Source organism: Oscarella lobularis, chromosome 4 (genome assembly GCF_947507565.1).
Source record: "Oscarella lobularis chromosome 4, ooOscLobu1.1, whole genome shotgun sequence".
Taxonomy (NCBI): domain Eukaryota; kingdom Metazoa; phylum Porifera; class Homoscleromorpha; order Homosclerophorida; family Oscarellidae; genus Oscarella; species Oscarella lobularis.
In genome coordinates, this window is record NC_089178.1 from 2,380,915 (window position 1) to 2,401,008 (window position 20,094).

Sequence of the window (20,094 nt, forward strand, 5' to 3'; positions counted from 1 at the left end):
ATGCATTGCGCATGTCTGCAGATTCCTCGGGGCTAAAAGCCGTCGGATGCGCTTGTAGCTCTCCGACATATACGCGAGCGATGACGTCCGATCTGTGTATAGAACATTGGCTCGACTCGATCAGCATGAAGGATTATTTCCCTTTGTTCATGGGATACGAAGAGATTGACGTGAGCGATAACCTCTATACCCCCCCCCCCCCCCCCCCCCCCGCTAGAGAGTCAGACAATGATGTACCCGAGGCCAAAAATCGGCCGAGGGAACGGGCCCATGTCAGTAAAAGCACAACTCAGTTTTCCTTCTCTACTCTAACCCCCACTAATCGGATTTCCTCCGCCCGCGAAAAAAGGATGATGGTATACGTTACATTCGGGCATTCCTTTTCCTTTTTTAGTCTCTCTTCCATCTCAAAGAGCACGATCTCGAAAAGCTCGGCGTGCATCGAGCGTCCGATCGGCACAAAATGCTAACGAGTCTCGCAAATCTGCGCGACACGGCCTATCCAGGCGAGTAAAACTTCGCGCCCTCCCCGACCCCTAAAATTAGCGCCGTCTCCTCGTTGGCGCTCAGGTCGAGAACGGACATCGAGTCGCGTCGCATCGCTGCGTCGACCGCCGCAACAAATGGCATCATCGTCATCGTCGCACTCGATTCCGAACAGCAGTAATCTATCAGTCGACGAACCACAACGTCTACCGCGATCGAACAGCATCAAAGCGAAGCAAGTTCCCGCGGGAGCCACTCGCACACTGTAGACTATATAATAATCTCCGTCCCCTCCCTCCTCCCCCTCCCCTAAACAACTAGATTTGGCGAATTCTTCAAAGGGATCCGATTGAAACGATCGGCGACCGTCGCCACGGCGGACGTCGCCGATTCGCGCGCGATTCCGTCGTCGTCGTCGTCGTCGAGTCACGTTAACGTCGCCGAGGGCAACAGCGGCGGCGGCGGCGTATCGAATTCGTCGTCGACGCACAGTCTCGATCATCGAACCGATCTCGCCGCGCAGCCGTGGTTTCACGGCATGATCATGCGCAAAGTCGCCGATCGAGCGCTCGTCGACGAGGGCGACTTTCTCGTGCGCGAGAGCATATCGAAGCCCGGCGAGCACGTGCTCACCGCCAAGTGGCGCGGCAAAACGATGCATTTTGTCGTGAATGCCGTTCGCTGGCGAACGATTGCTTCGCGCGAATCGTCGCCTTTGCGTCGTCACAACACGACGACGGGCGCGAGCACGCACTCGCTCAACGCCGTCGGGGGTGGGGCCCCCGAAAGGGGAACCACCCTTATTTATAAGTTCGAACGAGACGGATTTCCTTCTATTCCCGAGCTCGTCGAACACTACATTAAGACGCGAAAGCCCGTTTCCGATGTATCCGGATGCGTGATTCGACGTGGCGTTCCGCGAGAGAAGCGTCCGCCTAGTCCCTTGACAGAGGCGCGCAAGACGTTGAATCCCACATCTGACTCACCGACTAGTGGAGCCTCTGGACCAATAGCTAGCAATAGTGCCAGTGGAAGGGGCGGTAAAGAGACCAGAGCATTGGATTCTCGGGTGAATGGACACTCTGCTGTCATTACCACTGTAGCCGACGTCAATGTGCCACCGCCTGTGAGACGACTCGATCCCGAATATCAGCGTCATTTGCCCGATTTGGAGTACGTGAGAACAATGTGCTCGACCGTTTTGAATCAGAGTAGCGAAGAAATGGGACGTCATTTGACGCGCGTCGACTTGCACTTGGCCCAACTGTTCAATTCGGAAGATGTCGCAGAAGGAAATGACGGAGCCGGAAGGAGCCCCTCGAGAAATGGCGATAACGTTCCTGGCGGAATTGTCGGTCTCGCTGTGGTGAACTTGCCTCAGGGTAAACAGCTGAGACAGTTGATGTTAGAAAGGTGAGAAGGAGGTTCGTACAATTTCCGCCTTTACTTTTGAAATGTTCTCTCTTAGGTTTCACAGTATTAGTCTGTGGGCTGCAGCCGCTGTCGTAGGAGCCGGTGACTTGGCAAAGCGCAAGAACGTTCTAAAGAAGCTCATCGACATGTCGCACTATTTACAAGGCGACGCTCTAGCAAACGTGCACAGCTTCATGGCTATCATGCGCGGTCTACAATCACCACAGGTACTCCGCACCTCCGTATTTTGATTCTCAGCGAACAGATTCTCTCCCTAAAGGTAAAGCGTCTTTCAAGCACGTGGAGTTTGCTGAAGCGTAATGATGCCAATACGGCGAAACTCTACGAGATGAAACTTGTCAAGCTCGCTCTCGACGTCGCTGCTGGAAAACCGACTCATCTCCACTCGGGCGTAAGTCTTCCTTACGTGGAACCTCTCTTGGAGCTGCTCGAGAGAAAACCATTGGGTAGCGACGAAAAGAATTGGGGATCTGATTGGGAGTCCAACTTGGATCACTTTGCTCTTGATGCTCTCCAATCCCATCTTTATTCCAGTCGTAGTCTGTCCATATCGTGTCCCATGTACTCCGATGCTGGATTCAAACGATTGTCCGGTCACAAGGTTATACGTGAGCTTGATTTGTATTTTCGGAACGATTGGCCAACGAATCTGCTTGCTTCAATTTCGTTCAAAGCCGGCAGTTTTTCTGAGAAAGTGGGTAAATTTCAGGTGATGTTGTCCGCTCTAAGTGAACACGCGGAGCCAACGCAAGCCTACAAGTAGTGTCAGTTTTGCATGCAATCTTTCCCCATTAGAATGAAAGTCCCACTGCAGCGTACACGCACGACGATTTTTGTAGAAAACCGTAGAAATAGAGAAACGAAAAGAAATAAAAAAAACCGTGACGTCACAAAACGAAACTACTCTCCACGAAAAAAACGCTCTGCAGAGGCGTCTAACCCCCTGCTTTAAAAAACGTCCAAACGAAGTTAACACGCACACACAATAACGTGTCTTTAGAAACGTGCAAAATAGGAACGAAAAGAATTGAAGGAGTAGATCGCCTCTATTTCACATCACAAAGCAAAGCGACCCCTCGGAGCGTCCAGTGGTCAGGATGGACACCCTGCGGCGTCTTGAGGGTGCAATCCGTGATGTAGGTGAGATCCGTCCTGTGAGGTTTTTTGTATACAGGGCAGCAGTAGAGCTTGGGGTCTTTTCCAGACGTCGAATTGATAGCGTACATGTGTACGATGGGCATTGGGGTGAAGAGGACCTTGTTAGGGGCTTCGGTAAGACGGCAATTGCGACGATCCCAGCCGGCGCCATCCAAGAAAAGACCGTAGATATAAACGCCTTCCTCTGGAGCAACGGTGACGTCGTCCTTGTATTGTTTTAGCACTTCGTTGTGAAGCACGACGCTGTCTAAAGCCCAGCCCTTGTGCGCCCTGGTTACTTCCTGAAAGCACAATTTAATTTTTAGGAGAACAAAATAATTGATCGATTGACCGAGAGACCTGTCTCATGGCAGTGAGAAATCCTTGCGGATTGAAGAAGCCAGTCATCCAGAATACAGTTGGACGGCCATCGAAGCACCAAGAGCGGAACTGAGCGTTGCGTTCTAGGAGCTCAGTAAACCAGAAACCGAGGCTTGATGAATCCCACGAAATCTAAATAACAAAACGTACTCATTGTATTCTCTAAAAAAATCCGAATAATACTTTTCTCCACTTGGTTGGAATTCGAGCGTCGTACATTCTGTCCAGAGCGTCACGAAGACTCTCGCTCATAATAATCGTTCCGTCAATGGCCAACTTGAGATCCAATAGAGTATTTCGGACGCAGGTAATGACGCGCTGCATGCGATCAATCTCCTGCCGAAGAAAGATATTCATGGGCGATAGGGATCCCATTGCCTGAAGTCGCGCCTTGACCTAAGAAAAACATCCGCATAGCATCTCCCTATTAGAAATTCTGCGCATGTCTTCTCACACCTCGTGCGGAACGAAATCTTGCGGTAGTTTGTCCAACATGTCGTCTGCCAGTCGCTGAACGACGCTCTCTCGCGTCTCGCCTCCTCCAGCGGCGCTGTCTTTCGGCTGGATACTGACAATAGTGTCGAGAACGTCCTTGGCGAGGCTCGTCTGGTAAGTGATATCGGCGTTCGTGTGCAGACCGAAGACTTCGGGCGAGTCGATGAGAGGAAGCTGCTCGATGTAGTCCATGTATTGGGCCACATTCGAACAGTGAGGAATGGAGTAGCCCTTGTAGAAGCGAAAGTTCGTTCCAAACATGTGCTCGCCAAACCAAACCTGAAGAAATTACGTGACGCAAAAGGCGACAAATTAACAGGAGACGTCAGAAACCTTGCAAAACGTATTCAGAAGTCTTTTGTCCATGTCGTCCGTAACTCGACCACCGTAGTGAACTTCTCCCAGCATGTAACGGACTGTGCTCCACGAGACACCCTGCTCGGCAAATAGTTGAATCGTTGAGAGGATTAAAACAACGTACCCTTTTCAAGTCCATGTCGTCAATGTGATTCTGGACGAACTGCATGCTCGAATTCAAATCAGCGTTGTTGTACTCATACGGAATGTTCCAGCCCAAGGGACCAAATTTGCGACGTTCCTGCAAACAGCGAATGTAAACCCTCCTTTCCCAGACTGAACAATGTCGTATCGTATACCTGGACTGTCGTGTGCAAGAAAGCAACTGCATAGAGCATCGGTTTCCACTGAGGCATATTCGTCACGTCCAACACGTCCTGAGTAATTCCTGTAAAAGACTGAGTGATTTATTGCTCAAGACAAAAACTGTTTTGCAGCACCAGTGAACGTTCGCTTCAATCCTGCCTTAATTCCTTGTGGCGGTTCGTTCGTGAACTTGATGGAAATTTGAAGAAGATTGATGGGGAAATCCTTGTGAACTTCGGTCGTCATCCACAGGCGGAAATCTTCGTGAACGGTCTCTGTCGTTGTAACCGTGTTCAGGAGTTCATCGAGGAAGTTGAGGCCCAGATGACAATTCTGCAGCATTGCCCAGCCACCCTACCAGAAGAAAACCGTATCAGTGCCGTCTGATATCAGATTATGGTATCTCACCGTTGACATAAATTGCTGAAGCAATCGTCTCGCATGAACTTCCTGCCCCTGGCCCATTGACACAGCCCGGCAGTCTGTGCGTATAAAGACCCAACCTTTGATATAACATGCGATGAACTTCAATCTTACCAAGACCGACTCTTTTAGCCAACGCTTCAATTTGATTTGTTGGATCAGAGCCTTGTGACAGAAAGCAGATCATCGGCTTGCGCACGGACGATTCTTCCCACATTTCCTTCAAATCGAGAATAACGCCTTCGGCGTACTCGTTTCCCAGTGCTTCCGATATGTATTTTCGAGCTTGTGCCGTCGTTCGATCAGGACACCATGACCGGATGAGAAGGAGACGTCGAAACGTGTCCAAGGCCATTTCGTAACCATCTGGTATAGAACTCTCTTCAGGTCGATTGCTTTCGAACCAAGAACGCCACATTTTTTCGTTGCGCGAAATCTGGCATAACGTGTAATAAGACAGAGCAAAATATCCGGAATTTGCCGACTACCTGATTCAGAATTTCGGAAAACTGATTGAGTTTGCTTAATTCAACCAAATTGAGCCAAGTAGAATCTAGAATCCATTTTGCCGGTTTTGGATCAACTGCGTTAAGATCAAGAGCCGCGCCTCCTGCGCACAAATCAAATAATTCGATTCCTGTTAGCATAAGATGTTTGAGGGCTTGCCTTTGATGAGAGATTGGAATTCCTGATGCTTAACGCGACCGTTTTCCAGGTCAATTTTCAAGGCAAGAAGAAGAGTGAAGAGAAATTTGTGATTCTCGTAGAGACCTCGGCAAGAGTAGCGGAAAACCGTCATCGTCAGATACTGCACGATGTTTGATATTCTCTTTGTCGTGACAGGAGACTTGCTTGATCTGAAAACAGAAAGTCGCTCAGGTGAAGAAGCGTAGATGCACAGACACAACTGACCGAGTCATGGATAATTCAAATAGCTCGAGAAATTGGGCCAGTGACGTTTGATACATCACGTTCACCATGGACATTTCAACAATCAAGAAATAGAGAATACTTCCTCTGGTGGCAACTAAAAATAAGACACAATAAGATCAATTGATCAATCGTCTGTCTAACGATTTTACCCACCCGGACGAAATTCTTCTCTGGCTGCATTAATCTCGGTTTCTTTCTCGTTGGCTACCTGCAGTTTACGCTGCACGTCTTCAGCAGTCGCTTTCGTCGTGCGAAGCATTTCAATCAACGATTCGTCGTCAACCAACGAACCTTTTGTGCTCGTTAGCCGAAACAAAAGACTGTCCTCGAGTTCCTTCATCTTCTTTTTATTCTCCTGCACGTCCTCCATGAGCTTCGTGCGCTCACTCTCGAGTTCCTACATGCCGAAATGACAGAAAATGACGGGCAGGCTAAAGAAGCTTACAGCCTTCTCCTTGAGAATGACCATTCCAAGTAGCTGGTCACCCAATCCCTTCATTGTCACAGTAAAATCAATTATGGACGTCTTGGCGCTTATCTGGAGATCAAAAATTAATTAAAAACTTACCGTGTCACAAAAAACTTTGTGTGAAAACTTTACCTCAGGAGTATAGAGTGGATTGGCCAGTTTTGTTGTGATGTAAAACCGAAATCCTTTCATGACGTCGACTTCTTTATCGCCAACTTTGACTTTGAAGGTTGATCCGGATTTAATGAAATTTCGCTCTAACACGTTGTCAAGAACAGGGTCAAGCTCTTCGCCAACATCTTCCATGAGAAGAGGTCGGCCAAGAGACAAGGCGTCTTCGAGATGATTTCGAAAATATTTGTGATTTTGGGAGGTGACCTGAAATGAAATTCGTCTTCCAAAGAGCTTAGAGCAAACTAAAAGAATCTCACCAGAAGTTCATTGCTCGCCTCTTTGTTTCGTATCCAGAACTTTCCCTGTCCCTGCGGATCGATCAGGAGCGGAAATCGGGCGGCTTTCGTCACAATAATGCCGTTTTGAATGGAAAGCTCGTCGTTGGGCAAACCCTGGAGATTCCATTCGCCCACGGTCGTGCTGTCTGCCAACATCTTCGTCACGTTGATGTCGGAGCTGTACGGAACGCGACGCGTTTTCAATTCGTGCATCCAGTTATTCAGCAGCGTCGAACGATACTCCTGATTAAAGGGTCCAGCATACGACAAGAATCCCGTGCAGAGGAGAACATCGCCGACAAGACTGCAACAAAGGAAAGACTTGGTTTACACAAACCGTGAAAGAAGATGAAGGTTCGTACCGTCCAATTTGTTCTTGAAATTCCTTGCTCTGTTGCGTCCATCGTTCTCGTTCGCCGCTCAGCCCGCTGATGAGCGCCGTTGCAGCGTTCATTTTTCGCCGGCACGTCTCCGCGTCTTCCGTCAGCATTTCTTTCTTCTGAATGGCCGCGTCGTATTGAGCTTGGACTTCGTCCTTCTCGCGCTGCTTTTCGTCTAATTCGGCTTGAGCAGCCGCCAGATCTTTTTCGGCAAGGGCAAGGCGCGCTTCCTGATGCATCAAATTCGCCTACAACATCAAATGGAAAGAGCGTCAGAAATTTGCAGAAGGAGAAAGACAACAAACTACCTTCAAGGGCAGCACTTCCTTGTTAATGGAATAAAAGGCCGTCATTGCCTTTGTCCAAGACAGCAAGCCGGCAACATCGGCGCACACGCGTTTGGCCGCACTAAGTACATAGTCTTCCTGCTCAAAGTATCCGGCCAACAGTTCAACGGTCTCGTCAGTTATAGAATCCTTGTTAAAGTGTAGCAGCGACGATAAGAAATCGGCGCGGCTCATCATCTAGAGCAATACTGCATGAAGTACCGCGGATAGTAGCGGAGAAGCGTCTACCTACCTTCAACGCCTCAGACCAAGATGGTTTGATGCAGTTGGGCCGCTCTGGATCAACAACAACAACGTCGATTCTTCGTTGGAACAGAAGCAACACGCAATCCATGATGCGCTGAATCAGATGAGGCGGCCGTTTCAAATTGCGAACGTTTGCGATGTGCGACGGCTGAATCGTCTACAAAAAAAAAACAAGTCAACCCTACACTACTGAAGAGTTAAACAGCACAGCACCCTACCTTCAGAGCCGCTTCAGCTTCTTCTAAAGCCGGTCTAGCCGCATCGAGCATCTTTTGTGCCACAGCTCTTTCGGCCTGAAAGAAACCACGTCGTCATAGAAAGGACCCAGTGACTGCAATGATGTTTTCTGACGTCGATATTGTCGACCAAGGCCTGGGCCTTGTCTTTGACCTTCTGTACTTGAGCTTTGACCGCTTCCGCTTCTCTCGCTTTGACAGCCACTTCTTTCAATACCTATTTTCCCGACAACAAGGCCGTCTACAACAAGACATACGTATAACACAACTCCTCACCTTGTCTGCCTCTTCCGACGCGACTGCCAAATCTTTTTCTTTGACGGCCAACTCTTTAGACAATTGTTCCACCGACTGGCTCGCTTCGACAAGTTTTTCCAGCCCTTTGTTCATGCGATCAGCAAGACCGCCGATCTCAAGGCGCTTGCTTTCGTAGATCATCTTGTAGCCCGTAAGAAAAGACAAATAGGACTTGGGCGTGACGTGAGTTGATCGTCGGTATCTACAAAGCGTCGTTAGCGGCAGTTGGATGCCCCAATTCAATTTTGACTAACCGTTGGAAATAATCAACGCAAGTTTCGGCCACCCCGTCTTGAATAACTCCCATCAGATCGACGACTTCTTGCTTGACTCGAGGCTCGCACTTGATTTCAAAATCGGCCACGAAATGCCTGGCAACGGCGACCAACGCGTCTTTTGGCCATCTGAAGAACCAGTCCATTGTACAGCCGCTTATGAGACCAGGAAATTTCAAGGCTCGATTGCGAAATTTCTCTCCAACCTTAATTAACAAAAAAAAAAAGAAAACTGAAATTCAGCGCGTCAGATGACATGTTGCACTGTACCGGTGAAAAGCAGAGAACGACGTGAAGATTTTGACGAGCTCTCGAAATGAAGTAATTGTACAAATTGTCGGGAGTGGGAGGCCGCTTCGGAAATTCCTTTTTCATGACGGGAGTGAGCTCCGTGAAGATCTCGTCCAGCTCGTCTCGGCCGAATAAATTCGAAACCTAAAACATCTTGGTGCAAATCTTCATTCGAGTCAGTCCTTCCCGTGATACCTCTCCGGAAGAAAGAACGTTGTTCATGTACTCCAGAAAGTTTTCGTCTTTGATTTCCTGATCAGTGAATAGGAAAGTGATTCCCTGTCCCTTTGTGCCAGCAACATTGTACAGATGCTTCAGATCCTCGATCAGATTGTTGACATTGTACGCTCTAGAGAGTACGATAAAGTTGAGACCGCGAGGAAGAAAAGGAAGTAGTAACGCCATACCTCGTCAAAGTAATCTGAAAAGTTTTGTATCCCGCTATGAAGGAAGCTAGGCGAGTCAAACTCTGCTTTCCAGAGCCGCCCACTCCGACGAGAAGCGCGTTGCCACGATCCGTGCGAATTATTCGAGAAATCTGATTCAGAACGACGCGTTGTCCCGACAAGTGCTCTTTATACGCAAGGAACTGACCTTAATAAGATTGACCATAGCGTCCTTGAAGAAAACGAGATCCATGCCGGCGCCGCGAATCATTTCGTTGTACTGCAGCATAGACGTTTCTAGCCTCTCACGAAGCTCGTCAAACGGAGGGATCTATATTACGGCATCATAAATATCACAATCAATGCGGCGAGGACTCCTCGAATCATTACCAATTCATAAATTTTCGGAGCATCAAGATCAGCATCGTCAGGTTCGTCACCGGTCGGCTCCGGAGCTTCTCTACACCCAAAAAAACAATGAAAACTAATAGCAAATGATGCAGGTATTGTTGCCTCAAAAAGTCGACAAAGTAAGGCTCCTCCGGCAACAACGCACGACTCGCGTCGTCCAAATCGTCTCCAATTGTACGCGACGTAGCGGCATCGAACCAATCTCTGTCCTCCGGTGAGATGAAACGATCGGCAATGACTCGCGCCGCTTCGTGCTTCCACAGCGCCATCAAGACGTTCGTCGTCGAGGCGACGTCGCTGTTGACCTTCAGCATTCCCTCCCAAATGCGCGACAGGTCGCGCAAATTGAAGATGTAGTGAAACTTGGCCGGCGTGGAGAGCATCTTGATCTTCGTCGCTTGCCATAGACGTCGCGTCGAGACGACGAGCTTCGACGCAAGTTCGACGACGTCCGGCGCAAAACCGCGTTCTTTGCAGAAGTATCCCGAGGCGATTACGCCAAAGATTTTGTCGATAGACGCATTAGACGGAAGAGTGCAATTGAAAACGACGAAGCGTCGCTTGAGTCGTTGGGGTATGTCGTTGCGACCGCCGCCAGGATGAATCATTGCCGCGACGAATTGAATGTCGGCGATTGTGATGAAGTCGCCCGGTTTGTCGAGACTGTAGAAGCCGCGCATTTCCATCAGTTGGCGAACGATTTCGTTCGTCACTTGGTCGCCCCATTCGTTGATAAGCGGCATATTCACGTCGTCAATGAAGATGGTCATTCTGCGACCGGCCGGCGGGCCGTACGTGCTGCCGACGCGTTTTTCCACGTAGCTTTCAATGGCGCGCTGACGACACGAATTAAACTCGAATCAAAGTAGAAGATTTTGATTTTACCTGGAAAAGATTTGGCGTTGTTGCCGAGGAAAAGTTGAGGGCTTTCGTCAAGTGCTCCTCTTGGTTGTATTTGGAGCAGTAGCTCTTGAGAATGACGGTCTTCGCCGTTCCTTGTTCTCCCATCAGTAAAACGCCCTAGGGAGTTTCGTCTTTGTAACGCGTGTGAGTAAAACGATTGGGAATACTTTCTGCTGCTTGGCCATTGCGTGGATGAGAAAATCCATGCGTACGTTATCGACGTTGGGAACGAGAATTGAGGAGAATTCCGGCACTCTGTCTTTGGGATACTCGTACGCGGGAACGCGATCTTTCCAGTGTTGCCATGTTCCTACAAAGAGCAAAAGGTACAGAAGGTATAAAGGAGAAGGATCAATAGTGTCACCTGCGTCATTGACAACAAATTCGAAAATTGTATCCCGACAGTCTGGGTCAATTTCTGGCAAATCAAGTTCCTCTTTTCGTCGTAGAGCGACTTCCAGTTTGACTCTGTCTTCAAGTTCCAGCGCCGCTCCAAGACTCCACATTATAGAAAACGAAAACAGGCGACTCAGATGACGACGAACAACTTCTGTGCCGTCTTCCCGCTTGGGAATTAAGCCTTGAAGCAAACCAAGAGCCTTTGATTAAGAAAGGAAACTTAATTAATCACAAGAAAATGACGAATCAATAATAACACGATACTTGAGCAATGTAATTGCATTGGAGAAGATCCATTTTGGGATTCAAACTGTGGCTGAAGTAATTGAAAATATCTTGAAACGTCGATTCGAAAAGAGAAGTGAAAACTTCCACTTCTACAGGCGATCTCGTCTTCAGCCATCCCTAGAAAAGAGAGAGACGTTTCGATGCGGAAAAAGGACGTTTAGCAAACGCCGTTACCTGCAAAATAGGTCTCCAATCTAGAGCTGACGAGCTCATGTACACCATCCCGTTTCGCGATACGGTAGCAGGCGACGCGTTATCGATGTTATGCGGCTCGAAAATAATTTTGCAATTGGGAGACATGGGAATGCGATCGCCATTCGCCAACGTCAGCGTCTTATTATCGTCCAGCACGGAATTGAGATTCTCAATCCAAAGCGTGTCGACGGGCCCGTCGAGAACGAGCCACACGTGTTCGCCCTTTTTCGTGCGCAAAGTCTTGCGCCAGAGCGTCGAAAAGATGCCGTCGGTCCAGTCATTCGTCGCCACGTCGAGCCTTCCGAACATCTGCGACGCGGTTATCGCTTTGGGATTCATTCTCATTTCGCGATGGGGTCGTCCGATGTCAGTGAGCGCTTTCATTAGAATGTGAATGCAGCACGTCTTGCCGGCGCCGCTTGGGCCGAGCACCATCATGCCGTGACGAACGCGTTGCGTTTCGAATAGCTGAATGAGTTTCAAGGTCCAAGGTGGATGATTGATGAGGCCGGCTTTGTTGACTTCTTCGGCGATCGCCGCTTCCAGATCTGGATATCCTGCTTTTTCCATGCTAACGCCGGGAAACAAGTCGCTGATGAGAGAGAGAAAGAGCGGCTCGTCTTCATCCACCTAAAAATCAATTTCTCTCTCTCCGCGACTATGTACGACGCTTTTTTCTCACCAATTTTGAAAGATTCATGTCGCGAAGGACTCTCATCACAATGTCTCCTTCCGCTTCGCCAGCCGATTCTCGTTTGACGGCACCCAGCGTGCGCAGGACGGAGAGAATGTTGCGAAGTCCGAAATCGTAGTGAACCTGCTTCGTGAGCTGTTCCTCGCACAGTTTGTAGAGGGTGAAGAACTTTCGAGAAAGAACGATATTCTCGATGAAACCGACGCTCGCCAATTTGACGCGAATGATGATCTGAATTCTGTTACAGCAACGAAACTTCTTAAAAAAGAAACGAACTTACGTGCCGGTCGGGAACCATCATAGCAACCGTCCGAAATTGCATTTTGAGATTTTCTGGAAGTTCCTGACGTCCAGCATAGCCGGGATTCTATACGCAAGTAGAAATGAAGGAAATTGGAGCAAAGCGCAAAGTGAGTTTACCATGGTGAGAAAAATGCCAAATTCCGGGTTCATCGATACAGCGTCGCCGTCGGTAAAAATGAATTGACTCTTTCGGTCCTTCTTGCACGATAGCACGACAGCGATCTGCTGCGCGGCAACGGAAAGCACAGGCAGCTCAATCCGATTGAATTCGTCAAAGCAACCCCAGCTGCCAGATTGAGCAAGACCTGAAATCTCCAAATGCTTCAAAATATCAAACGCAACAACATTAACGAACCTTTGTAAATTCGTCCCAATCCACGGTAATCCATCTGATCGGAACAATTGAAAACGACGACGTATTTTCCCAAAGCTTTGCCCATATCTTTGACCGTTTCTGTGCAGAAAAAACGTCATCGACTCTTTTCAAAGACTTTTAAGAATATCAACTTGCCTGTTTTTCCTGTTCCCGCTGGTCCGGCGGGTGCGCCGCCCATCGAAAGACCCAACGCTTGAGCGAGAGTGATGTAGCAACGATCGGTGAGCGGAGTAATGACCAAGCGCTCCGTGCATCCAAGATATTCGTTCTGATACGTGAAACTGACGTCGGTGATGGCAATGACGCACTTGTCAATATCCGTATTGAAGTAGAAGCGCGACTGCTTCAACCATTCGAAATCGGTTGGCGAACGGATGTGCATTTTGACCAAATCGTGAAAAATATCTCGCTGGTGAACGTGAATCGTGATCAGCGTCTCGTATTTCGTCCTTTCGACGCTTCCCAAGTCCTCCGTCGTCTTTCCTATGAGTTGATTGAGCAGATCAAGAAACGCCTGATCGGTACTGGACATTATCTTCTTGTCCGAGCGCGCCTTCGTAAGCGCCGCTTCGGCGTCGCGCGTCCAAACCATTTGAAGGCCCAGAAGACCAACTTGGGCGATGAACGTGTCGAGAAAGGACATCACTTCAAAATTTTGATCGTTAATCGTCACGGACGCCGACCGGACGACTCCGTGCAAAGACTTTTGAACCATTTTCAGCAGGTTGTCGAGCCACGTTTCGACGTTACCGTGCGCCATGACCGGCTTTTCCAAGTCCATGCGAACGTTTTCGCGCGAATTGACGGCCAAGATGCGATCGTAATCCTTCTCGTGAAAAGTCGCCGTTTTCACGTTGTCAAAAATGCCGAGCAGGTGAGCTTGAATCGTGTGCGAGTCGCTCGCCTGGCCGAGAATCTCCAACAAAGCCGGATCGGAGACGAAGAAGAATCGCGGAAAGAGGAGTCGCTTCGCTTCGAGATAACCGCTCAACGACTTCTGACAGACTTCGAGCTGCTCGAGAAGATGAGGAAGCAGTTGACCTAACGTTTCGTCGCCCACGCAACACTGAACGACGTTGTTCGTCTCGTGGGCGCGCGTCATGATCTTCACCCAAGACTTATCAATATTTTGGAAGCGTTTCGCTTCCTTGGGCAGCTGCTTGGCAATGTCGCCGCCGACGAAGACGGCTTCGAGATAGATCCAGAGGTTCTGTACGACGAGCCAGTTTTCAATGATTTCCGTCGTCGTCGACAACTTGTGAACCCACTGCTGAATTTTCGCTTTGAACGGCGCGTTATAGCGATTGCTCATGAGGGAGCTGAGAATCATCAGGCTGTCTTCCATGCGTGACACGATTTCGGTTGTGTCGTCGCCGCGCAACAGGAGCTCGCCGCGATTCTTAAAATTGCTGAAACGCAGCGTTTCGACGCCCCATTCCGTCTCGATCATCTTCAGTTTGGCCTCGATGTCTTGCTCCTTGACGGCGGCGATGCAAACGTCTTCGATGTCTTCCTTATTGACTAAAAGGGGAGCTTCCATGATGTTTCTCAGCAGAAAACCTTCGGCTTCGATGTCGAATTCGTGTCCGGTCAGTTCGGCAATTCGAGTCCAATGGCGCGGCTTCATTGCCTTGTTGGCCATCATTTCGAGCAAGGGACACGTCTCGTTGAAGTCGTCGACCTTTTTCTTCAGGTCCTCGTACGCCTGCCAGTCTTTGAGACCTTTGGGAAGCTTGCGACATCGATTTTGAAAGTCGAGCAGTTCGGCGTTGATTTTTTCAATGTCGACTTCGTTCCAGGCGATTTCGTAGTAACCGTCAACCGATTCGATCACGTTATTATAAAGACCGTAGAGTTTTTGAAGAAGGATCAATTCCTTTCGAATGCGAACGAGATCGGGATACTCGGTGACGGACAAACCGAACAATTCCTCACCGCCGCTGTACGTGTCGTGCCGTCGCCAGAGCGAATCAAAGCGATTCTGATAGACGACGAGACGATCGCTCGCCTCGCGCGGTTGCACGTCCGGTGCCATGGGACCCTTGGTGCCGTAATCGGCGTAGAACGAGCCGAGATCTTCGTGAAAGACGACGACATTTTCAACGAGCGTCGCTTTAAAGTCGGCTTGAATTTCGATGAGATGATCTTGCACTTGGCGAACAAGTTCGAGAAGACGATTCCACGAATATCGAAGAGTGTCGACGCGTTCTGACTCCTCCTGTAGGACGGGAAGCTGGTAGCGATGAAGAAGAGCGTATGACTCCTCAATGGGAGTCATCGACGTGTCGACGCGAATCTCGTTCTCGCGTATTTCGCGTAGAACGCCCATCGCGGCGCGAACGTCGTCGAGATCGTTGATCGGACGCGAGAGCCGTTTCGTCCAGTCGTCGAGCAGCGCGAACACCTCTTCCATCAGCGAGCGATATTTCGTATTGCACTCTTCGCCAAGCGCCACGCGCCACGCTTTCGCCTCGGCGCAGAGCGCAATTTTGAGCGGTTCGGAAAAGAGCGAGATGGCGCCGACTGTTTCCACTTCAGGATGGTCGAGAATTTGCTGCTCGAGATTTTGATAGTAAATGATCTGCGCTTGAAATTCGGCGACTTGGGGATGCGATTCGAGAAAGTCTTTCATCGCCTCGTCGCGATTTCGCTTCCAGATGATATGATAGGAAGAGTATTGGTCTATCACTTTCAGCACGTCTCGTTTCGTCGAATTGATCGCGCTCGAGAGCATGGAAACAGATTTTGCCAATTCTTTGTTTTCCGACACGCTCTTTCCGTACGTTCGGAGCGTTGGACGAGCCGGAGAGGCTGCGGCGGGCGCTTCGTGACGAATGCTGTGCCGAGAAGTGACTCCGTCGCCGCCGTGTAAACCCCAAATTCGGGTGCGCGACGACGTCGCACTTTCGTCTTTCACCTGCTTCACCAGTTCGTCGAGCTGACCCCAAGCGTGAATGCCCTTTCCGACGGCGACGATCAGTGCCGCCGCTTTATTGACAGCTTGCTGCACTTCGTCAAGACTCGGTCTCATCGCGATGTCGGGAATCAAAAGAACCAAATCCGTTCGAAAGATGGGATGATGCAACTCGACGGCCGTTTTGTCGCCGCCGACGTTGCCGCCGCCGTCACTGCCACCGTAACGATGCGGAACGATCGTGCTCGTTCGCTTGCGAAGACTTTCCAAGGATTGCCGTATGCACTTGAGAAGTGCGTCGACGTTGAGTTGCTCAAAATGGGCGAGTAGTTCGTCCGCCTCGCGTCGCATTGACTCGCGCACCTGACGACGACGTTCGGCCGCCGCGACGCCGGGCGGAGGCGGCAGCATCTGAGTCGGCGGTCGCGACACGACGAGTTCGCTGCTCGCGCCGCTTTCGCGTCGACTGCGATGACCCGTTGCCGCTCGAAGTTCCACCATCGATCCCGGCTTCGACGCTTTTAAGCCGAAAGCGCCGCCGTCGTATTCGTTCAGAAGCTCTTCGTCTTCTTCGGACAAGGGTACGAGCAGGAGATCAATGATGTCGTGCGCTGCCTCCTCGATAAGACGACTGCGACTTTCGAGAAAAATTGACTGCTTTTCACATGTTACCTAGAAAAGAAAAAAATTTCCCATATGGATTGAACTAATTTTCCAATGCGGCCCTCACTCGAGTTCGTGCAAGAAATTCGTCAATTACAACCGGTTCCGATTCCGGCAGGTCGCAAAGTTGACATTCGCCTATTTCCGTCAGACAGGCGTCAATGCGATTTTTCACCGCCCCGTTGATTCGATTGACGAGCAGTTCTAATTCGTCGAGAGTCTGTTTGCATTTCTCCACGTAGCTATTGAACGTCAACGACGTCCACGTTATCGTCGTGACACCCGGTTCGAGAACGGCGTCGACGGCGGTAAGATGCGGGGTGAAGAGAGTGCGCAAGATGAGCGGAATTTTTCGTTGAATCCGATTATTCGTCGCCAGCATCACTTTGAGCTGATTAGAATTTCGTTTGAATGTCGTCTGGCGCGATTGGAGAGAGAGGGCAGACGGCGGCACGTCAAGATCCAGTTTCTGCATCACTTCGATTTCGCGTAGAACTAAAATCACCGAGTCGTCAAAGTTGACGAATAGCTCTTTTGTCTTTGGATGGCGGACGAAAACTGTCGCCGACAGTCCCTCGGCAACTACATTCATCTGAAAAAAGCAATTGAGTGCCTGTCAGTAGGTAATATATCCGTCCACACCTGTTTGAGCCAAGCTTGATGGTAGAGGAGCTCGTATTCAAGCAATACTTGAGCTAATCGATTGTATTGCTTCACGACTTTCTTCGCCTCGGCCACCTGGAGAATTTTCGGATATTCCTTGAATACAATCATGGGTTCTTCAATTCTTTGCAACAATTGTCTCGCCCACTGAATTTTTCCTAAGAAGACGTTTAGAGAGAAATAAGGCAAACTGCTTTTTTACCAGCAACGGGAGGCATGCTTCCTTCAATAGGCGGCTCATTTTTCAACTTGTTATACAAACGAGACGTTGCTTCAATGTCGCGGATATAGTTGAGCAGAATCAGTTGATACTTCTCCTCTACGTCCAGACAGGGAAGAGCCAGTCTATCAAGAAAGCAGGAAATTATGCCACTGAATAGTAGACACAAGCAGCCTTACAATTCAAAACGAGACAAAAGCTCCAAAGCACGTCTAGTTCCGGGAATCCTTTCAAAACACTGACTAAAAAACATCTGAAGATGAGCCTAAAAAGAGAAGAGAGACATTGAACAAATGCTATTCACACGCGATTTTTCGCACTTCCAAATCGACAATGCTCGCTTTGAAATCGTGATAATCTACATCAAAGTCACTTTTTCTGTGATCAAGAACGTCGTACGGTTTCTTCTTCAGCGTCGAAGTGAAAACGCTGAAGCGCGTCGCGTAGACTTCGATCCCTTCGATGTGCGACTCCGACAGGATCTTGTACGATTTCACAATGGCGAAAACGTCTTTGATTTTCGTCAGACGCTGACAGAATGTGTTGAACTTTCCGAAAACGTACATTTCGCTGAAAACGAGCGGCTTCTCGTCGGGCTGCTGGGCAATTTTGTCCTTCACACGTTGAACGCATTTTTGGTATTCTTGATTCAGATGCATGCACGCATCAAGGCGAGGAATGACGACGTTCATTTCCTGTTCCCACACGGAATGAAAACCGTGATTTGTGATGTAGTTCTTGCAGGCGGCAATCATTTGATTAGTGACCTGCAAAAGAACAGGAAAAAGAGCTACGTGACAGAACAAAAAAATCGTCCGTTCGTTTGTTTGCCTTGACAAAAAGAGCCGTCATTCGTTCGGCAGTGTTGTAATACCGAGAATAGCTGTGAATCATTCGAATGGCGTTGATCAGACCAGGAACGCCTTCAAGCATGCTAACCTGAACGGAAAACAAAAGTATAATTTCTGCATAGGTAAACAACGCCTTCTTTTAGGACTCTTACCGGATCACCTCGGTATAAAGGATCGCAATATTTTTCCATTGTTTGTAGAAATTTGACATTGTCTTTCGATTCGTTGGCGCCTTCAGTTATCCGAGCATCAAGAGCTCGCCACGTCTACAGAGACAGAGTTGAAGGTTTAATTAATAGACAATTCCGTCTTCTTTATCTATATCCCTGCCTTGAGGAGTTTTGATTTGGCAATTTGAAGAACGCTGAGAAGAACCTTGCTGTCACGACTCTTCACGTGAGTGACAAGAGCATTGAATTTTGCCATGCGCTTCTTCCAGTACTCCAGCTCGGCCCTTGGCCCAACGTTGTCCGCCTCTTTTCTCATCTGATCGCTTTTGGTCAAAATCTGAAAAGAAACGGCTATTTTCAAAAAGCAAGACGTCATGGGGCTCGTCTTACCTGTTCAATTTCCCGACACCACGAAGTCAAACATTTTTCTAATTTGTCAACCGTGTCCGGGTTCGTCGACGCTCGCAAATAGTCCGACGGTGTACCAAGAGCAGACAAGTCCAATCCATTGCACGGCGGCAATTTGACGACTTCAGCAACACTCGCTTCCGCTCCAGCCAGAGCGCTGACAAATGATTCCAACTTGATGAGAAAATTACCCCGCAGCTGTTGGGCTTCATTGGCGTCCGCAAGACCCCAATTGGATTGGCTCTGCAGTGCCGGCACGAAGACAGAGGAGAGGAGATGACGCATGGCGCCGAGCATTCCACCACCATTCTCTTCCAACATTCCAAAGTACGTATCCTGAAGAATTCGTGATTATGAAGCGATTTCTATTTTTCTGCTCTAGTTTCTACCGTTCCGACAGTATGATTTGTGAGCGGCTTGGAGGTGAGACGCAAGAAAAAGGCGCACATTCCAGGAAAAGCTTCGTGGAGGCCGTCCGTCAAATAGATTCGCGGTTTCGTCTTGTGAACAGGCGATCTAACGGGCGGTTGGACTCCCTCTGGGTAAAAAAAGGATAGTCCATCCTTATGATCGCGGGCTGAAAGTTCATACCAGCAGTTTCGTCCGACGCAGCGAGTCGCACGGCCTCCCTTTGCCCTTCGTAGAAAAATAGCAAACAATTAGGCCCGTCCGCTTGAAAAAATTTATCCATTGTGTAAATCTAAACGAAAAATAGACCAGTCAATCGAGACGGACGTGAAGACCCTACCTGATCGCCCTCGAGAAGGCCTTCTTCGACGTCGGGCACGGCTAGTTGGAGATTCTCGGCGAGCGTCGCAACAATGTAGTCGTGTCGCGCGTCCATGCGGCTCCGCTTCTTGTCGAGCTCCTCTTTCGATTTTACCTGCCGCGAAAGAGACATGAAGTTGATTTTGAACGTTCTCTAGCAACAAGGAAACAAAGACAGAGGCCAGACCCACTCGATGCACAAAGAAAATATTCGAGTCGTAAAAGGGAGCAGTTGGTGTGCCCAGTGGGTGTGGGAGGCGCGAACAGACAGGAGAAGTCTTGCTAATTTCTTTTATTGGGAAGACCTCGATGTAGATTACCTGCTTTTCTTTGAGAGTGTCAGCGGTAACGAGAAGACGAGACTTCTGCTGGTCGCCGCCTTGCCGTTTCCGACGCCACGAGTGCGGTTTTGCACTCGCTGCTGGAACACGTGTGTCTGCCATAGGAATTCAATTGGTCAGATGCGCTGTGAGAAGAAGACGGCGCACTGTAGTCGTTCCTTCTTGGAAACCTCGCAAACACGTAAACATTGGTTTA

The 20,094-nt window shown here is 49.2% G+C and overlaps 2 protein-coding genes across 2 annotated transcripts; one reads left to right on the top strand and one right to left on the bottom strand.

Annotated features, from left to right (window-relative positions):
- The first annotated feature begins 5 nt into the window (after positions 1 to 5).
- On the top strand, positions 6 to 2,820 carry LOC136185649 (SH2 domain-containing protein 3A-like). Its single transcript, XM_065972819.1, has 6 exons — positions 6 to 170; positions 395 to 506; positions 571 to 721; positions 808 to 1,899; positions 1,955 to 2,126; positions 2,180 to 2,820. Exons 1-6 carry the CDS (start codon positions 12 to 14, stop codon positions 2,681 to 2,683), a joined length of 2,190 nt encoding a protein of 729 aa, XP_065828891.1. The 5' UTR covers positions 6 to 11; the 3' UTR covers positions 2,684 to 2,820.
- LOC136185647 (dynein axonemal heavy chain 5-like) lies at positions 2,737 to 20,083 on the bottom strand. Its single transcript, XM_065972817.1, has 53 exons — positions 19,878 to 20,083; positions 19,538 to 19,672; positions 19,381 to 19,489; positions 19,179 to 19,327; positions 18,772 to 19,125; positions 18,542 to 18,718; positions 18,364 to 18,477; positions 18,192 to 18,299; positions 17,681 to 18,127; positions 17,540 to 17,625; positions 17,343 to 17,485; positions 17,120 to 17,298; positions 16,545 to 17,069; positions 13,036 to 16,486; positions 12,880 to 12,978; positions 12,642 to 12,829; positions 12,502 to 12,588; positions 12,210 to 12,452; positions 11,507 to 12,157; positions 11,309 to 11,449; positions 11,010 to 11,244; positions 10,813 to 10,955; positions 10,628 to 10,762; positions 9,845 to 10,578; positions 9,722 to 9,791; positions 9,540 to 9,662; positions 9,353 to 9,483; positions 9,141 to 9,294; positions 8,925 to 9,089; positions 8,634 to 8,860; positions 8,359 to 8,581; positions 8,198 to 8,299; positions 8,065 to 8,139; positions 7,833 to 8,003; positions 7,562 to 7,777; positions 7,236 to 7,501; positions 6,853 to 7,177; positions 6,554 to 6,799; positions 6,398 to 6,490; positions 6,106 to 6,349; positions 5,932 to 6,046; positions 5,686 to 5,876; positions 5,508 to 5,629; positions 5,134 to 5,455; positions 5,005 to 5,078; positions 4,731 to 4,950; positions 4,590 to 4,678; positions 4,415 to 4,531; positions 4,267 to 4,368; positions 3,895 to 4,212; positions 3,622 to 3,834; positions 3,418 to 3,570; positions 2,737 to 3,359 (listed from the first exon to the last, which is right to left on the bottom strand). Exons 1-53 carry the CDS (start codon positions 19,998 to 20,000, stop codon positions 2,967 to 2,969), a joined length of 14,016 nt encoding a protein of 4,671 aa, XP_065828889.1. The 5' UTR covers positions 20,001 to 20,083; the 3' UTR covers positions 2,737 to 2,966.
- Positions 20,084 to 20,094: the final 11 nt, after the last annotated feature.

Coding starts and splice junctions, on each gene's coding strand:
- LOC136185649 (XM_065972819.1), top strand. CDS start 12: ATGTCTGCAGATTCCTCGGGGCTAAAAGCCGTCGGATGCGCTTGTAGC. Junction 507..570: donor GCGCGACACGGCCTATCCAG/GCGAGTAAAACT, acceptor GTTGGCGCTCAG/GTCGAGAACGGACATCGAGT. Junction 722..807: donor TCGAACAGCATCAAAGCGAA/GCAAGTTCCCGC, acceptor CTAAACAACTAG/ATTTGGCGAATTCTTCAAAG.
- LOC136185647 (XM_065972817.1), bottom strand. CDS start 20,000: ATGGCAGACACACGTGTTCCAGCAGCGAGTGCAAAACCGCACTCGTGG. Junction 8,300..8,358: donor CGTCGGAAGAGGCAGACAAG/GTGAGGAGTTGT, acceptor TCGGGAAAATAG/GTATTGAAAGAAGTGGCTGT. Junction 6,047..6,105: donor CAGAGAAGAATTTCGTCCGG/GTGGGTAAAATC, acceptor TCTTATTTTTAG/TTGCCACCAGAGGAAGTATT.